The following is a 20827-nucleotide window of genomic DNA, read 5'->3' on the forward strand; positions in this document are numbered from 1 at the left end:
GTCATTAAAATTTATTATTACTGTCATTATTATTTCTCGAATTATCATTATTGTTATTATCATTAAAAAAATAGTTGTAATGATGAAAATGACAATAATAATTAGTAAAAATTATTATAACTGCAATAATGATAATAATAATAATGATAATTATGACGAAAATGACTAAAATGATAATAATAAAAAAAATAATGACAATAATGATAATAGTGATGATAAAAATTTCATAAGAGTCCATTTATATTAAAAATAAAGGCGAAAAGTAGTCAAACCCCAAAAAGTCGAAAAAAACCGCAAAAGTTACCTTTTGGGAAAAAAACGTCGAAAAAAAAAACCTTTTTCGTTTTTAAAAATGATAATTATGATGATTTTAACATTAATTCAGGTAATTATGATGATTTTCATAATTCCTTTATTTTTAAACCCAAAAGATGATAATCATGATGATAATGACAATAATAGTGATAATAATGAAAAAAATGATAATTATAATGATATTTTTTGAAAATTTACTGCAATAATATCAAAATTAAGTTTTATTTTAAACATTTTCATGAAAAAATATGATAAAAATATGATAAAAACAACAATAACCACATTTTTCCCTTAGGAATATAAGAAAAAAAAAAGACAAGAAAAGAAAAGAAAGAAAGAAAGAAAAATGTCCACAAAATTGATTTATCAACATTATGTTTTTCTTTTGTAGTCTCCATTATTCTGTGTTTGAAAGGGAAAAAGGGGGAAAACGGGGAGGAATAATTCTTTTTTTTTTTTTTTTTTTACTTCCTTGAATCCTTCATATACGTAATCATACGTAAGACCTGTTGATTTTTTGATCGCTGTTTGGCATATGATATGATAAGATTATCACCACTATCATAACTGTTATCTTGCCCAGTAGTATTGTCATCATTACAAGCAGTATTTTTTTTTAACATCATCATTTTTTATATTATTATCACGACTATTATTAGTTAATATTATTTTAAGTGATGTTTTGTGTCATAACAGAAAATAGTGATATTTGTCATAACAGCAGTAATATTATCATAAGGGATACAATTCTTTTTGAAAGTAATAATGATGATAATAGTGATAATAATAAATGTTTATATATATACAAGTTTCTCCTTTTAAAGTCTCAGAATCCCTGTTTTCTTACGTATACTGCGTTCAAAGAAAACAGTGACCCCTTTGTCTCATGTTCTATTTTTTTTTCTCTCTGTGTTTCTCACTTTTCCCGTGTCTTTCTTTTAACAGATCTCTATATTTATGATTAAAAAAAGTGTTAGGGATTTAGGATGTGTTAATGGAGCTATTTTGCCACAAAAAAATTTGGGGTTATTCATATGATGCCCCGTGGTTGGTAAAATTGTATGTATATTTATCTGTATCTATATTCTCAATCAACCAATCATTCTAAGGACTAAACGACCAAGAAATTGGACATCCTGTATTGGAAGATATGACAACGTGACATTATTGAGTCAACACACCAAAATGTTTAGTTTGTAGGATAATTTGGGATATGTGTTTTGAGTACTTGCAAGTGTACATTTATTTTTTCTTTGTTGTCATTTTCCTTTTTCTTTGGCAATTTGATTAATGGGGTTTTTCTGTCTGTGTAATGATCTCTTTAAATACCTGTAGTTTATTTCTATTTTTGCTTGGACAAATGATGGCAACATATGTATTTATTTTAAAATTTTGCGTTTAAAAAAAAGCCCCGATGCCCAGGCTGTACCAAGAAATAGAAAGCGATTTCGTATCAGATTGCGTTAGAATTGCAGACTGTCATTTTTCAAAGTTGGTGTCCCGGGTGTTTTACAATACAGTGAAAGGATAAGAGTTGGTAAAAGGCAAAAAAGAAATTTTTAGGAGCTGATAGTGTCAAAAATTCAGTAATTTTTTCCAGCTCACGTCTAGATTAAATGTACGGGAGGTCGTTATGAAACAGGAACAATGAGCCCCATGGTTGGAGAAACAGCGCGGGACAGTAAAAAAAACACAGTACAAAATAAATAATCAGCATTTTAAAGTAGGTTGTAACAAATACCTTTTTCAATTATGTCTTGAAGAGACATTTTTAGAGAGGAGCCACTGTCACCAAACCATTTAGTTGGCGTGTGTATATATGGGAACGTGTTCATATTGGGGAAAAATGATAGTATAGAAGACGGATGGGGGGAAAGGAAGGGAAAAAATGTAAATGCAGTATGTGTGTGTTTTTGGGAAGGGTGAACTGAGACGAGGGAGGGGGGTGCAGTGAGATTCCTCTAACGCAAAATAAGCAGATAACCACTTTGATAAAATAAGCAAAAAGAAATTTTAAAAAAAATTTTCCCTTGAGGTTTTTGGTAGCTGGGTTGTCAACTACCCTTTTAGCATTCTCTTTTAAAACATTTCAAATTCGGGCGTTTGATAAAAGCAGCATGTTTTAAAATATTTATTTTTGAATAGTTAAACGAATTTATGAAACACAATAAAAAAAAACGATGTAGTAAAATGACACTAAAATACGAAAAAAAAAAATGAAAAAGAAGACAATAAAACAAATCATGAAATAAGGTAAAATACAATCCAATAAAATGAACGGTAAAGCAAAAGGAACTTGAAACATCAATGAAAGGTAAAAAAAGAACAGAACACTGTAAAACAAACGATGAAACAAAATAACTTAATACATTAAAAAAAACAAAAAAATAAAAAACACAAAGATATAATAAAAACCCGAAGATGATAACAAGATATGCAGGTCAACGAGGTCACTTTTTTCGAATAAATACCCGACCAATTATTTTTTTAAACCTATAGTAACTATCTCCACGACCACTTATATCTAAGACAGGGGAAAGCCCTTTCCGGAGTTCCACGGAATGGGCTTCTCACCTTCTTTGTGTGTGTACTTACCATGTTGTTTGTGGGCGGGGGAAAAGTGTAAAACGTTTTTTTTTTTTAAAAATAGATAAAAAAAATCTTAAAAAACCCCTATGTATGAAAAATTTTTAATTTAAGTAAGTAATAAAATAAGTTCAAATGAAAAAACCATAAAAAAAATTTAAAACAAAATAATTGGGCAAAAAAAACCAATATCAAAATCACTCAAGATACTTTATATGAAAACCCTTTAAATTAAACCAAATTTTAAAAAACAAAATATTTTAATTAATTGAGATTTAAAAACTTTTAAAATTAAAAAGGACCTCAGATCATTAAAAGAATATATTTATAAAAGTCTTAACATAAAATTAAAGAGTACCATCCTCGGGGGGGAAACATAAAGCAATACAAAAAAAAAACAAGTAAATTATTTATTTGGTTAAGAAAAAAAAAAAAATGTTTTAAAAGGGAAGTGCGCGAACCCCCCTCACTTTGCTAGATAAACGCCCTTTTTCTCGGGGTCTGTTGTTGATTTCCGAGTTCGGAGAAAGCGTCACTTTGTAGAGCATAAACCATTTGGGGAAAGGGGGGACGTCAAAAGGGGAACCCAACAACCCCCCCTTTGGGAAAAAGTAGGGCAAAATAACGCCACCTCGTGTGTTCCACCAGGAATGGCTGTTGCCACCTTGAGGTCATCGTTTTTTTTTCGTTTGCCCGGGGGGGAGTTAGAGGTATGAGAAGATATTTTATTGTTGTTTCATTACCTCCTGGAGTGATCGTTAGATATTTGGTGAAGACGATCACTACAAGGTGTTGATCCTCATCCCACCCCCACACACCATTTGTTGAATAATCATTTATTTTCATGGGGGAAAAGTTACAAAAGAATCTATCAAAAAAAAAAAAAAGATAAAAACCCAAAATACTTTTTCCAAAAGGGGGGAGCAAAAAAGGGATTAGCGTTTTTTTTGGTGGCCTTCGGTCCCCCGTGACAAAAGGCAAATTTGCATTCAGCATCTCCAAATTGTCCTATAATACTTAAGTTAATGTTGTTACGTTAAGTAAAAGGGGACCTCATATTCCAGTAAAGCCAAGGGTTTATGGTCACAGTCTATGACGAAAGTGAACACGATAAAATGATATTTATCCATATTTTTGGGGGATATGGGGGAAATAAAGATAATTGCAAGCTAATTACTGTTTAAAACAGGGGCAGTTGTCTCTTTTTTAAACCATGGATGAAGTAGTCAATATAGATGCTGCAGAATTTTTTTGCCCCCCAGTAACTGTAATTCCTTGACTACTTTCAATAGAACTTTCAAGTTTTGTGTCCACATTTGAAAAGATTCCATATATGTTTTTCTTAAAAAAAGCCAACCCACATAATTATTATTATTATTGATATAATTTTTTTTGTTTTTTTAATGATTATTATTATCATTAACAATGGCTTCATCATTATCATTACTATCGTTATTCTTATCATTATTATTACTATTTTATTTTTATTATTTTATTGTTATTGTCATTATTATTGTTACATAGTGATTTTATTATTTGTTATCGTTAATGTTATCATTATTACTATCAGTATTGTTACCCTTGTCATTATCATTAATGTTATTATTTAAATTTTTGTTATCATTATTATTAACTTTATTATTATCATCCTTATTACTATTGCTACTGCTATCATAATTTTTTTCATTTTTCCCCCTTACTTTGGGGATTGTTATTATTTTTTTTTTTTATTATTATCATTATTTTGTCACTTTTTTCCCCATTATTGTTTTTTTATTGTTGTTGATATCATCATCATCATCATTATTATCTTTATTATCATAATTTTTATTATCATTGTCATCATCATAATTTTTTTTTATTATAGTTGTATCATCTGTAAATTATCATTAGACCTTTGGGAGAGAGAGAGTATCCCGGGCTTGAAAAAAATAAATTTTGTTTTTTGGGATCTGAAACTACCGAGATGAATCATCGAGGGAAAGTTTGCACCCTTTAAGTTTGTTTTTTTTTTTGACCGATATTGAAAAAACCGCGCCTTAAAAAACAAAGTCGATAATAATAACAATAATATTTATTTAAAAATCCAATAATCATTTTTCATTTCAAAATTATTTTTTTTTCCCCCTTCCGGGGTTTAATATTTTAAAATTTTTAAAAAATGAAACATATTTATATACTTCCGGTGAATTTTTATTTGCGAGGGAAAAATTTGTATTATTATTATAAATAATTATTCTATATATTGATTTTTAAAGTGTAGCAAAGGTGTTTTCTTTTTCCCTTTATTTTAGTTGGGAAATTTTTTGTTGTTTTATTTTCACTTCCCTGAAAAAAAAATTTTGTTACTTTGGGCTATTCCTTTATACAGATTCTTTTTTTTTTTAGGTCATTGCCATATTGAATCTATTATACATAAATATTTCCCTTTAAAAGATAATGAGGTATGTATTTTTTTTAGATGCCAAAAGAAAATGAAGAGAGCATATTTCAACATCATGGAGCACAAAATATTGAAAATTTGCGCAATAATTAGATTTTTTTTTTCAATTATATACCATCTTTTAATATCCAACACTCGAAAAAAAAAAAAATCTGTATAAAAGGGAAAATGCCCCAAAGTAACATAGTTATTTTTCATGAAGTGAAAATAAACACGAAAAATGAAAATATCAAAATACTTAACTAAAATGAAGAGAAAGATAGCACCATTTTTCTACACATCTGAAAGGCATCAATATATAGTATAATTATTTATAATAATAATACTATTATGTCCCTCGCGTAAAGGGATATCTAGTGAAAATATCACCGGAAGTATATGAAATATGTTTCAGTCGATTTCTAGCCCCCGAAAAAATTAGAATAAGAAACCAAAAAAACCCGGATCCTGAGACAAAAAAAGGGGAGTTTTAGCTATTAATGATAATGATTATTAGGGTTATTAATATAATATTATTGTTATTATTATCGACTTTGTTATTATCATCAACGGCAGCGGGCCCTTTCGAATATCGGTCACAAAAAAAAAAAACTTCAAGGGTGCGAATTTGCGTTTTTCTAAATTTATCATCGGTAGTTTCAGATCTACTAGAAACAACAAACCCATTGTATATTTTTTTAAGTCCGGGATACCCCTCTGCCACCGGACTCTAATGATAATGATCTATAATAATAAAAAATTTTGATGATGACAATGATAATAAAAATTATGATAATAAAGATAATAATGAGGATGATGATGATATCAACAACAATAATAATAACAATAATAGGGAAAATGACAAAATAAAAGATAATAATAAAAAAAATAATAATAAAAAAATGATAACAGTAATGGGGAAAAATGACAAAAAAATTTTGATAGCAGTAGCAATAGTAAAAGGATGATAATAATAAAGTTGATAATAATGATAACAAAAAATTTTTAAAAATAAATTAATGATAATGACAATGATAACAATACTGATAGTAATAATGATAACATTAACGATAACAACGATAATAACAATCACTATGATAACAATAAAATGACAATAATCAGTATGATACCAATAATAATGACAATATAAATAGTAATAATAATGATAAGAATAACGATAGTAATGATAATGATGAAGCCATTGTTAATGATAATAATAATCATTAAAAAAACAATAAAAATTATATCAATAATAATAATAATTATGTGTGTGTGCGCGTGTGTTAAGTAAAGCATATATGGCCAATCTTTTCAAATGTGGACACAAAACTTGAAAGTTCTATTGAAATCTTGATAGTCAAGGAATTACAGTTACTGGAGGCGAATGAAGCAACGATATCTGCAGCATCTATATTGACTACTTCATCCATGGCTTCAAAAAGAGACAACTGCCCCTGCTTCCAACGAGTAATTAGCTTGCAATTATCTTTATTTGCCATATACCCAAAAATATGGATAAATATCATTTTATCGTGTTCACTTGCGTCATAGACTGTGAGCCATAAATCATGGCTTTACTGGAATATGAGGTCCGCTTTTACTTAACGTAACAACATTAACTTAAGTATTATAGGACAATTTGGAGATGCTGAATGCAAATTTGCCTGTTGTCACGGTGAGCCAAGGCCACCAAAAGAGGGCGCTAATCCCATTTTTGCTCCTCTTTTGGCAAAACCGTATTTTAGGTTTATCTTTTTATTTTATTATTTGATAGATTCTTTTGTAACATTTCCCATGAAAATAAATGATTATTCAACAAATGGTGTGTGTGGGGTAGGATGAGGATCAAAACCTTGTAGTGATCGTCTTCACCAAATATCTAACGATCACTCCAGGAGGTAATGAAACAACAATGAAATATCTTCTCATCCCTTACCCCCCCCACGGGCAAACGAGGTGGAAAAAGAGGTGGCGTTATTTTGCCCTACTATTTCCAAGGGGGTTGTTGGGTTACCTTACTGACGTCCCCCCTTTACCCAGTGGATTATGCTCTACAAAGTGACGCTTTCTCCGAACTCGGAAATCAACAACAGCCCCCCGAAAAAAGGGGCGTTTATCTAGCGAAGTGAGGAGGATGCCGCGCAGTTCCTCTGCCAAACATTTTTTTTTTTTCTCAACCAAATAAAAAATTTTATTTTTTTTTTTTTTTTTTTTTGTATTGCTTTATGTTTACCCCAGAGGATGGTACTTAAAATTTTATGTTAAGACTTTTATAAATATATTCTTTTAATGATCTGAGGACCATTTAATTTTAAAAGTCTTAAATCTCAATTAATTAAAATATTTTGTTTTTTAAATTTTGGGCTCATTTAAGTGTTTCATATAAAGTATCTTGAGTGATTTTGATATTGGTTGTTTTTGTCCTTTTTTTTTTGATTTAGTTTTTTTTATGGATTTTCAGAACTTATTTTATTACATTAATTTAGATTAAAATTTTCATACATAGGGGTTTTAAGATTTGTTTTATCTATCTTGAAAAAAAAAAAAAAACGTTTTAATATTCCCCCCCACAAACAACATGGTAAGTACACAAAAAAGGGGGAAAACCCCATTCCGTGGAACCCCGGAATGGGCTTTCACCTGTCTTAGATATAAGGGTCGTGGAGATATTTACATAGGTTGTGAAAAAATTGGCAGGTATTTATTCGATAAAATGACCTCGTTGACCTGCATATCTTGTTATCATTTTCGGATTTTGATTATTCGTTTGTGTTTTACTGTGTTTCCCGTTTTTATGTTCAGTTTTTTTAATATATTGTGTATTTTGTTTCATCGTTTGTTTTAATGTTCTTTTTTTTTTTTACCGTTCTATTGATGTTTCAAGTTCCTTTTGCTTTACCGTACATTTTATTGGATTGTATTTTACCTTATTTCATGATTTGTTTTATTGTCTTGTTTCATTTTATTTTCGTATTTTAGTGTCATTTGACTACATCGTTTGTTTTATTGTTTTTCATAAATTCGTTTAACTATTCAAAAAAAAAATTTTTTAAAACATGCTATTTTTATCAAACGCCCGAATTTGCAATGATTGAAAGAGAATGCTAAAAGGGTAGTTGACAACCCAGTACCGCTCTAATGGCACAATTTTTTATTTCTTTTTACTTATTTTATCAAAGGGGTTATCTGCTTATTGCGTTAGGGGAATCCACTGCACACGCCTCTCCTCGTCTCAGTTCCCCCTTACCAACACACACATACGCATTTACACTTTTTCGCTCTTTTCCCCACATCCGTCTTCTATACTATCATTCTTCTTATATAGACACACGTTCCCATATATACACACGCCAATAAATGGATGGTGAAGTCTCCCTCTAACATGTCTCTTCAAGACATAAATTTAAAAAGGGATTTGTTACAACCTATTTAAAAAGCTGATTATTTATTTTGTATGTGTTTTTTACTGTCGGCCGCGCTGTTTCTCCAACCATGAGAGCTATTGTTTGTTTCATAACGACCTACACGTACATTTCAATCTAGACGTGAGCTGGAAGAAATTATGAAGTTTGACACTATCAGCTCCTGAAAAACTTTTTGCCATAGCAACCTTATCCTTTCACTGTATTGTAAAACATCCGACACCAATTTTAGCACCAAAATGAAGGCGGCCCGTTGATACATACAACCGTTAAAAATTTTAATTTTTCCACCTTCGTTCAAATTTCTCCACTTTATTAATTCAGAATTATGATAAAAGTCTTAAGTCTGCAATTCTAACGCAATCTGATACGAAATCGCTTTCTTTTTCTTGGTACAGCCTGGGCATCGGGGCTTCTTTTTAAAGCATAATTTAGCACATACATATGTTGCCATCATTTGTCCAAGCAAAAATAGAAATAAACTAAAGGTATTTGAAGAGATCATTACACAGAAGTAAAAATCTATTAATCAAATTGCCAAAAAAGGAAAATGACAACAAAGCAAAATAAATGTACACTTGCAAGATCAAAAAAATATACATAATTTTCCTACAAACTAAACATTTTGGTGTGTTGACTCAGTAGTGTCACTTTTCATATCTTCCAATACAGGATGTGCAATATCTTGGTCGTTTAGTCCCTTTGAATGATTGGTTGATTGATGAATATAGATACAGATAAATATACATACAATTTTACCAACCACAGGCATCATATGAATAAGCCTATTTTTTGTGGCAAAATAGCACCATTAACACATCCTAAATACTTAAAAAAAATTTAATCATAATATAGAGATCTGTTAAAAGAAAGAAGAAGGGAGAAAGAGAGAGAAAAAAAGAAATAGAACATGAGACAAAGATCACTGTTTTCTTTGAACGCAGTATACGTAAGAAAACAAGAATTCTGAGACTACATAGGAGAAACTTGTATATATATATATATATATATATAATATATATATATATATATATATATATATATATATATATATATATAAACATTTATTATAATCACTATTATCATCATTATTACTTTCAAGAGAATTGCATCATTATGATAATATTACGGCTGTTATGACAAATATCACTACTACTGTTATGACACATAAAACATCACTAACATAATATTAACTAATAATATTTGTGATAATAATATAAACAATGATGATGTTAAAAACAATACTGCTTGTAATGATGACAATTCTGGATTAAACTTGATCGTAAATCAGTTTAATCCAGGATAGGTTACATTAGCTGCAATTTGGTCCTAACCTAACCTAACCTAACCTAACCTAACCTCCCCAAATTTCAGCTAATGTAACCTATCGTCGATTAAACTGATTTACGATCAAGTTTATGTGAGAAAACGAAATTTGGAGTCTCCTGGTCAAATTTGAGCCTAACCTAACCTAACCTAACCTTACCTCCCCAAATTTCAGCTAATGTAACCTATCGTCGATTAAACTGATTTACGATTAAGTTTATGTGAGAAAACGAAATTTGGAGTCTCCTGGTCAAATTTGAGCCTAACCTAACCTAACCTAACCTAACCTAACCTAACCTCCCCAAATTTCAGCTAATGTAACCTATCGTCGATTAAACTGATTTACGATCAAGTTTATGTGAGAAAACGAAATTTGGAGTCTCCTGGTCAAATTTGAGCCTAACCTAACCTAACCTAACCTAAGCTAAGCTAAGCTAACCTAACATCCCCAAATTTCAGCTAATGTAACCTATCGTCGATTAAACTGATTTACGATCAAGTTTATGTGAGAAAACGAAATTTGGAGTCTCCTGGTCAAATTTGAGCCTAACCTAACCTAACCTAACCTAACCTCCCCAAATTTCAGCTAATGTAACCTATCGTCGATTAAACTGATTTACGATCAAGTTTATGTGAGAAAACGAAATTTGGAGTCTCCTGGTCAAATTTGAGCCTAACCTAACCTAACCTAACGAAACCTAACCTTACCTCCCCAAATTTCAGCTAATGTAACCTATCGTCGATTAAACTGATTTACGATCAAGTTTATGTGAGAAAACGAAATTTGGAGTCTCCTGGTCAAATTTGAGCCTAACCTAAACTAACTTAACCTAACGTCCCCAAATTTCAGCTAATGTAACCTATCGTCGATTAAACTGATTTACGATCAAGTTTATGTGGAAAACGAAATTTGGAGTCTCCTGGTCAAATTTGAGCCTAACCTAACCTAACCTAACCTAACCTAACCTAACCTAACCTTACCTCCCCAAATTTCAGCTAATGTAACCTATCGTCGATTAAACTGATTTACGATCAAGTTTATGTGAGAAAACGAAATTTGGAGTCTCCTGGTCAAATTTGAGCCTAGCCTAACCTAACCTAGCCTAACCTAACCTAACCTCCCCAAATTTCAGCTAATGTAACCTATCGTCGATTAAACTGATTTACGATCAAGTCTATGTGAGAAAAAGAAATTTGGAGTCTCCTGGTCAAATTTGAGGCTAACCTAACCTAACCTAACCTAACCTAACCAAAGCTCCCCAAATTTCAGCTAATGTAACCAATCGTCGATTAAACTGATTTACGATCAAGTTTTTGTGAGAAAACGACATTTGGAGTCTCCTGGTCAAATTTGAGCCTAACCTAACCTAACCTAACCTAACCTCCCCAAATTTCAGCTAATGTAACCTATCGTCGATTAAACTGATTTACAATCTCGTTTATGTGAGAAAACGAAATTAGGATTCTCCTGGTCAAATTTGAGTCTAACCTAACCTACCCTAACCTAACCTAACCAAACCTGCCCAAATTTCAATTAATGTTACCTATCGTCGATTAAACTAATTTACGATCAAGTTTATGTGAGAAAACGAAATTTGGAGTCTCCTGGTGAAATTTGAGCCTAACCTAACCTAACCTAACCTAACCTAAAGTAACCTAACCTCCCCAAATTTCAGCTAATGTAACCTATCGTCGATTAAACTGATTTACGATCAAGTTTATGTGAGAAAACGAAATTTGGAGTCTCCTGGTCAAATTTGAGCCTAACCTAACCTAACCTAACCTAACCTAACCTCCCCAAATTTCAGCTAATGTAACCTATCGTCGATTAAACTGATTTACGATCAAGTTTATGTGAGAAAACGAAATTTGGAGTCTCCTGGTCAAATTTGAGCCTAACCTAACCTAACCTAACCTAACCTAACCTAACCTCCCCAAATTTCAGCTAATGTAACCTATCGTCGATTAAACTAATTTACGATGAAGTTTATGTGAGAAAACGAAATTTGGAGTCTCCTGGTCAAATTAAGCCTACCCTAACCAAACCTAACCTAACGTAATCTAACCTAACATAACCTAACTAAACCTCGTCGATTAAACAGATTTACGATGAAGTTTATGTGAGAAAACGAAATTTGGAGTCTCCTGGTCAAATTTGAGCCTAACCTAACCTAACCTAACCTAACCTAACCTAACCTCCCCAAATTTCAGCTAATGTAACCTATCGTCGATTAAACTGATTTACGATCAAGTTTATGTGAGAAAACGAAATTTGGAGTCTCCTGGTCAAATTTGAGCCTAACCTAACCTAACCTAACCTCCCCAAATTTCAGCTAATGTAACCTATCGTCGATTAAACTGATTTACGATCAAGTTTATGTGAGAAAACGAAATTTGGAGTCTCCTGGTCAAATTTGAGCCTAACCTAACCTAACCTAACCTCCCCAAATTTCAGCTAATGTAACCTATCGTCGATTAAACTGATTTACGATCAAGTTTATGTGAGAAAACGAAATTTGGAGTCTCCTGGTCAAATTTGAGCCTAACCTAACCTAACCTAACCTAACCTAACCTCCCCAAATTTCAGCTAATGTAACCTATCGTCGATTAAACTGATTTACGATCAAGTTTATGTGAGAAAACGAAATTTGGAGTCTCCTGGTCAAATTTGAGCCTAACCTAACCTAACCTAACCTCCCCAAATTTCAGCTAATGTAACCTATCGTCGATTAAACTGATTTACGATCAAGTTTATGTGAGAAAACGAAATTTGGAGTCTCCTGGTCAAATTTGAGCCTAACCTAACCTAACCTAACCTCCCCAAATTTCAGCTAATGTAACCTATCGTCGATTAAACTGATTTACGATCAAGTTTATGTGAGAAAACGAAATTTGGAGTCTCCTGGTCAAATTTGAGCCTAACCTAACCTAACCTAACCTAACCTAACCTAACCTAACCTCCCCAAATTTCAGCTAATGTAACCTATCGTCGATTAAACTGATTTACGATCAAGTTTATGTGAGAAAACGAAATTTGGAGTCTCCTGGTCAAATTTGAGCCTAACCTAACCTAACCTAACCTAACCTAACCTAACCTCCCCAAATTTCAGCTAATGTAACCTATCGTCGATTAAACTGATTTACGATCAAGTTTATGTGAGAAAACGAAATTTGGAGTCTCCTGGTCAAATTTGAGCCTAACCTAACCTAACCTAACCTAACCTAACCTAACCTAACCTAACCTAACCTCCCCAAATTTCAGCTAATGTAACCTATCGTCGATTAAACTGATTTACGATCAAGTTTATGTGAGAAAACGAAATTTGGAGTCTCCTGGTCAAATTTGAGCCTAACCTAACCTAACCTAACCTAACCTCCCCAAATTTCAGCTAATGTAACCTATCGTCGATTAAACTGATTTACGATCAAGTTTATGTGAGAAAACGAAATTTGGAGTCTCCTGGTCAAATTTGAGCCTCACCTAACCTAACCTAACCTAAGCTAAGCTAAGCTAACCTAACATCCCCAAATTTCAGTTAATGTAACCTATCGTCGATTAAACTGATTTACGATCAAGTTTATGTGAGAAAACGAAATTTGGAGTCTCCTGGTCAAATTTGAGCCTAACCTAACCTAACCTAACCTAACCTAACCTCCCCAAATTTCAGCTAATGTAACCTATCGTCGATTAAACTGATTTACGATCAAGTTTATGTGAGAAAACGAAATTTGGAGTCTCCTGGTCAAATTTGAGCCTAACCTAACCTAACCTAACCTAACCTCCCGAAATTTCAGCTAATGTAACCTATCGTCGATTAAACTGATTTACGATCAAGTTTATGTGAGAAAACGAAATTTGGAGTCTCCTGGTCAAATTTGAGCCTAACCTAACCTAACCTAACCTAACCTCCCCAAATTTCAGCTAATGTAACCTATCGTCGATTAAACTGATTTACGATCAAGTTTATGTGAGAAAACGAAATTTGGAGTCTCCTGGTCAAATTTGAGCCTAACCTAACCTAACCTAACCTAACCTAACCTAACCTCCCCAAATTTCAGCTAATGTAACCTATCGTCGATTAAACTGATTTACGATCAAGTTTATGTGAGAAAAGGAAATGTGGAGTCTCCTGGTCAAATTTGAGCCTAACCAAACTTAACCTAACCTAACTTAACTTTACCTCCCAAAATTATAGCTAATGTAACCTATCGTCGATTAAACTGATTTACGATCAAGTTTATGTGAGAAAACGAAATTTGGAGTCTCCTGGTCAAATTTGAGCCTAACCTAACCTAACCTAACCTAACCTAACCTCCCCAAATTTCAGCTAATGTAACCTATCGTCGAATAAACTGATATACGATCAAGTTTATGTGAGAAAACGAAATTTGGAGTCTCCTGGTCAAATTTGAGCCCAACCTAACCTATCCCAACCTAACCTAACCTAACCTACCCTGTCCAAATTTCAGCTAATGTAACCTATCGTCGATTAAACTGATTTACGATCAAGTTTATGTGAGAAAACGAAATTTGGAGTCTCCTGGTCAAATTTGAGCCTAACCTAACCTAACCTAACCTAACCTAACCTAAACTAAGCTAACCTAACCTCCCCAAATTTCAGAAAATTTAAACTATCGTCGATTAATCTGATTTACGATCAAGTTTATGTGAGAAAACGAAATTTGGAGTCGACTGGTCAAATTTGAGCCTAACCTAACCTAACCTAACCTAACCTCCCCAAATTTCAGCTAATGTAACCTATCGTCGATTAAACTGATTTACGATCAAGTTTATGTGAGAAAACGAAATTTGGAGTCTCCTGGTCAAATTTGAGCCTAACCTAACCTAACCTAACCTAACCTCCCCAAATTTCAGCTAATGTAACCTATCGTCGATTAAACTGATTTACGATCAAGTTTATGTGAGAAAACGAAATTTGGAGTCTCCTGGTCAAATTTGAGCCTAACCTAACCTAACCTAACCAAACCCTTTTTTTTAAAAAAAATATCTACTCAATAAAATTAGCAGATTATTTCTTTTTGGCTTTCAGTGCTCATTCTCATATCATTACTAGTCATGGACCCTACGTAATAAACGGCCCAAACTCATACTGTCTTTCTTACATTATTCAAATAAAACTTCCTTCCTCTCTCTCTCATGCTAAACACTCTTCCTCTAAATAATCCTTTTACACATTTGCCCTTTCTCTTATAAACATTCGCCTACCCTCTAAAACAAACTAACATCAATGGCAAACACAAATCAAAATAACTACCAAACTACACAACATAAACATAAACAGGAATCAAGGCCTTCAGGGGGGGGGATAAACTCACGGGAATGGAGCGGACACACACACATTACATTTACAATTACACATTTACCTCAAAACCCGTACCTTGCTCCTTCTGCACACCCAAAAAAATATCAAAAATACTCTTGTCCACAGACTTCATCACCCCTGCTGCCAGCCCAATCCGTCTGCTCACTTCCTCATCTCACAGCCCACAGTTATCAACTGCACTACCAACCTATGTAAAACCTCTCTGTCACTTCACATGTCCTCGCCGCAACCACGCACCCACTCAACAGCTTCTCCTACCAAGTCCCAAAGTTCCTGGATCTTGCTCTTGGTCCAGGAGACCTCTACACCCAAGGGCTTCACTTCATTACTAAATGCATCCAGGGACACCACTAAGGTTTCCAAAGACTCAGATAGAATCCCAACATCATCGGCAAACTCAAGGTCTGTAACCTTAATATTACCCAGTGTGGCTCCACAAGGACTTTGAATCAGTAGCTCTACTAGTATCCAGTCCATGCAAGTGTTGAAAAGAGTTGGTGCAAGAACACAGCTTGCCTCACTCCTCAACTGACAGGAAACAAGCACGACAGGCCCCCACCACACTTCACAGCACTTTCAGTACCAGTATATACGTTTGCTAGCAGTTCAATAATTCTTGTTGGAATTCCTCTCAGTCTCAGGATCTCCCAAAGTGATTCCCGATGCACTGTATCGAACGCCTTCTTGAGGTCGATGTAGGCTGCAAGCAACCCATGTCCGAACTCACGACGGCGCTCTACAATGACTCGAAGCACCAGGATACGGTCTATTGTGGACTTACCAGGAGTGAATCCGGATTGCTCTGGCCTCTGATGCCTTTGTAGATGGTCTCTGATATGCCTCTGAAGGATGCGGGCAAGAACCTTGCCTGGTACAGTGTGCTGCCGCGGTGATTGTTGCAATCCCATCGGTCCCCCTTCCCTTTCCAGAGAGGGATGACCACACCCCTCAGCAGGTCAGAGGGAATGGTACCGGACTGCCAGATGGCAGCCAGGACAGCATGTAATCCCCGCGCTATAGGTTCACCACCAGCCTTTAACAGTTCAGCTGGTATGCCGCAAATACCCGCTGCTTTACCATTCTTCAGCTTTGAGATCGCCTCCCTAACCTCAACTAGGGAGGGAGGGTCCTCGCTAATGGGTGGGTCCGGCAGCGGAATCACGGCACTACCCACATCCAAGTTAACTGTTGGAGGGTCAACCTGATACAACTGCTCAAAGTACTCAGCCCAACGCTCCCTCACCGCAACAGGGTCTGAGACGATCTGGCCACCCACTAAGCGAACTGCAGTCACCTGTGAAGAGGGCTTGGAGTTCAGTTTTCTCAGGGCTTGGTATGCAGGACGAAGGTCATTTACTAAGAAATGGCCTTCGACCTCCTCAGCAAGATTCCTAATAAACAGTTCCTTGTCCCTTCTTAACAGAGACCGAGTTCTGCGCACCTGAGAACGGTGCAAATCCCGATCCCCTGCCAGACAAGCCGCACGGCAAGCATCAGTGGCTTCCAGTGTCTCCTGAGAGATTGAATTCTGTCTTGCTCTCGGGCGTTCTCCAATCGAATCTTGGGCTGCATCAAGCGTTTCACGCATGAAGGTGTCCCACAGAAGTACAGGGTCCGTCAGATTGTCTAGCGCTGTGAACCGATCAGAGATTGTCTCAGCAAACCTCCGAGCACACTCCCTCTCCTTCAGTCTGTCCAGATGAAACACCCTAGGGTGGTCATTGGGCTGCTGGGGAGTTTTGAAGTGTACCCGGAGGGTAGCTACAACCAATCTATGGTCAGTACCACAGAACTCAGCACTCCTATAGACCCTGCAGTTTTGGAGGATCCTCCAACAAGTGCTAACGAGAATGTGGTCAATCTCCTTGGCTGCATTACCCGCATAGCTGTACCATGTCCAACGATATGGGTCTGGGCGCTGATACCATGAGCCAGAAATCCTCAATTTCTGGGATCTAGCAAAATCCCGGAAAAGGAGGGAATTCTCGCTGCCGGTATCAACTCCCGAACCATGAGGGCCGACTGACATCTCATAGCCAGCTCGATCGCAGCCAGATACCGGATTGAAGTCACCCAGAACAATACGAATATCTCGCCGGGGACAACCGTCTGCCACGGATGCAAGTTTGGCGTAGAACATCTGTTTCACGTCAAGTTTACAAACATCGGTAGGAGCGTACACAGCAATAAGAGACATGAAGCCCAAAGACAGCTTCAGTCTCATTACCATTATACGCTCATCGACTGGAGTGACCTCTACCACCGAGGGCTGGAGCCTACCGGAGACAGCTATGGCTACTCCCTGGAGATGGTGACCATCGCTGCGGCCTGATCAGTAATAGGTGAAGCCACCTGCACTGGTCGTGCCGCTGCCAGGTCTTCTCACCTCTGAGAGAGCAGCCGCCCCTCCTCTCAGCCTCCCCAGTTCCTCGATAGCAGGGGCAACCGATCATCCTGACGCAAAGAGCGGACGTTCCAGGCCCCCTCCCTGACTTCCCACCTCGGGTAGTCGCTCCGGGTGGACGCCACCTCTGCCACCCCCGCCGACGCTGCCCCACATAAAAGGCGCAGGCTGCGGGACCCTTCATGCCCCTGTGGGGTTCCCTAGGGCTTTGCCCCACAAGCTTCATATTGGGCTGGCGGCTGCCAGGACGCAGGCAGGACGAGGAGCTCCCGTTCTTATTCCACGCCCCAGCAGCCACCCTCCCAACGGCACCCGCATCCCGCCTCTCTCGCTGGGTAGCAGGGACATTACCCCTCCCCCCAGCATTTCCAATTAAGTGCTTCACTGCCAGTGGGTTATTCTCTGGGGGGGAGGAGGACTGGCAAGGCCCACCTCCCCCGAGTCTCCCATTGACCTCAGGGGCTTAGGGGCAGGAGTTAGTACAGGGCCAGGGCGTGTCCACATGCCGGTGGGCCATGGCCCTGTACCTCTGGGGCCATCCTGCTGCTCCGAGATCCCCTACAGTTCAGCCTGGGACCGCAAGGTGCCAGTTTCCATAGGTGGCCACGAGGAGGCACTGCAGAAGTCTCGATGATGGAGAGGCTATGAACTGGCAGGGGAGACTTACGCAGCGCTGCTCCCTTTTTCGCATAAGGCTAGTCAGCGGTGGCAGCTGCAAGCGAGAAGGTATGCAAGCAATTAACACTATCTATGCTACAACACCATCGCTTCACACCACCCTGCGCGTGAAGCACGCACCTACAATAATGATAATAATTATCATTATAAAGCCCATCTATAAGGAGAAAAAGGCTAAAAGTAAAACAATCTCAAATTAGCGAAATACAGCCTTTGGAGAGGAGTCGGAAACCCCTCTTTTTCGAGTTTAAATGATGATTATGATGATTTTAGCAATAGTTCTGCTAATTAAAATGATTTTGATGATAACCCCATCAATAATGACGACTATAATGATAACTATGAGGGTAACTAACACAATGATTATGATATTGATTATGCAATGATAATTATAATGATGATTTGCGTAATAATTGCAATAGCAATAATCAACAATATTCTAATGATTTTCCTACTAATGATACTAATAATAACGACAATGATAACAGAAATAATAATTTAAAAGTAATTATAATATGACTATTATTGTTATTATAATCATTATTATTGTTATTATTTCTAGAATTATCATTATTGTTATTATCATTATTAAAATAATTATGATGATGAAAATGACATTAATAATTAAGATGATGAAAATGACATTAATAATTAAGATGATGATTATTATAATGACTATATTAAGGGTGATTAGGGCGATAATGACAATAATGATAATAATGATGATGATAATGACAATGATGATAATTATCATTATCAAGCCCATCTATAATGAGAAAAAGGCTAAAAGTAGAAAATCCCAAAAGTCGAAAAACTGGCGAAATACAGCCTTTGGAGAGAGTCGAAAACCCCTTTTTTCGAGTTAAAAGGATGATTATGATGATCTTAGTAATAATTCTGCTAATTATCATGATTTTGATGATAATCCCATCAATACTGACAATAATGACGATAATAATGATAATTATGGGAGTAATTATGATAATAATTATGATAATGATTATACAATGACAATTATAATGATAATTTGCCTAATAATTGCAATAATAGCAATAATCAACACTATTCTAATGTTTTTTTTCCTAATAATAATAACGACAGTGATTGCAGAAATAATGATAAAAGTAATTATAACACGGCTATTATTGTTATTATGATCCTTATTATTGTTGTTATTATTTTCAGAATTATCATTATTGTCATTATCCTTATTAAAACAATTATAATGATGAAAATGACATTCATAATAAAGATGATGATTATTATAACGACTATATTAAGGGTGATTAGGGCGATAATGACAGTAATGATAAAAATGATGATGATAATGACAATAATGATGATAATTATCATTACAAAGCCCATCTATAATGAGAAAAAGGCTAAAAGTAGAAAAATCCCAAAAGTCGAAAAACCGGTGAAATCTAGTGAAATACAGCCTTTGGAGAGATGAGTCGAAAAAAAAACCTTTTTCGAGTTTAATGATGATTATGATGATCTTAGCATTAATTATGCTAATTATGATGATTTTGATGATAACCTCGTCAATAATGACGATAATAACGATAATAATGATAATCATGAGAGTAATTAGGACAATAATTATGATAATAATTATACAATGATAATTATAATGATGATTTGCCTAATAATTGCAATAATAGCAATAATCAACACTATTCTAATGAGTTTCCTAATAATAATAACGACAATGATAACAAAAATAATAATAGAAGTAATTATAACACGGCTATTATTGTTATTATAATCCTTATTATTGTTGTTATTATTTCCAGAATTATCATTATTGTCATTATCATTATTAAAATAATTATAATGATGAAAATTACATTAATGATTAAGATAATGATTATTATAATGACTATAATCGAAGTCATTGTGGAGCAACTCTGGGAAATATCAAGGTTACCGACCTTGACTTTGCTGATGAAGGAGATCCAGGAAGTCGCCCTAGAGCCCGAGAAGGAGATCCAGGAAGTCGCCCTTGAGCCCGAGAAGGAGACCCAGGAAATCGCCCAAGAGCCCGAGAAGGAGACCCAGGAAGTCGCCCTTGAGGCCGAGAAGGAGACCCAGGAAGTCGCCCTTGAGCCCGAGAAGGAGACCTAGGAAGTCCCACAAGAGCCCGAGAAGGATATCCAGGAAGTCGCCCAAGAGGCCGAAAAGGAGACCCAGGAAGTCGCCCAAGAGACCGAGAAGGAGACCCAGGGAGTCCCACAAGAGCCCGAGTAGGAAACCCAGGGAGTCCCACAAGAGCCCGAGAAGGAGACCCAGGGAGTCCCCCAAGAGGCCGAGAAGGAGACCCAGGAAG

General features: G+C 35.5%; 1 protein-coding gene across 1 annotated transcript in view; it reads left to right on the top strand.

Moving 5' to 3' along the window:
• The first annotated feature begins 18322 nt into the window (after window positions 1-18322).
• LOC138860236 (uncharacterized protein PF3D7_1120000-like) overlaps window positions 18323-20827 on the top strand; it is a 4655-nt gene continuing 2150 nt past the window's right edge. Inside the window, exon 1 of the mRNA XM_070117435.1 lies at window positions 18323-18328. Within this exon, the coding sequence (XP_069973536.1) occupies window positions 18323-18328 (6 nt within the window). The remainder of the gene's footprint in view (window positions 18329-20827) is intronic.

The sequence above is a fragment of the Penaeus vannamei genome, chromosome 40 (assembly GCF_042767895.1).
Source record: "Penaeus vannamei isolate JL-2024 chromosome 40, ASM4276789v1, whole genome shotgun sequence".
Classification (NCBI taxonomy): domain Eukaryota; kingdom Metazoa; phylum Arthropoda; class Malacostraca; order Decapoda; family Penaeidae; genus Penaeus; species Penaeus vannamei.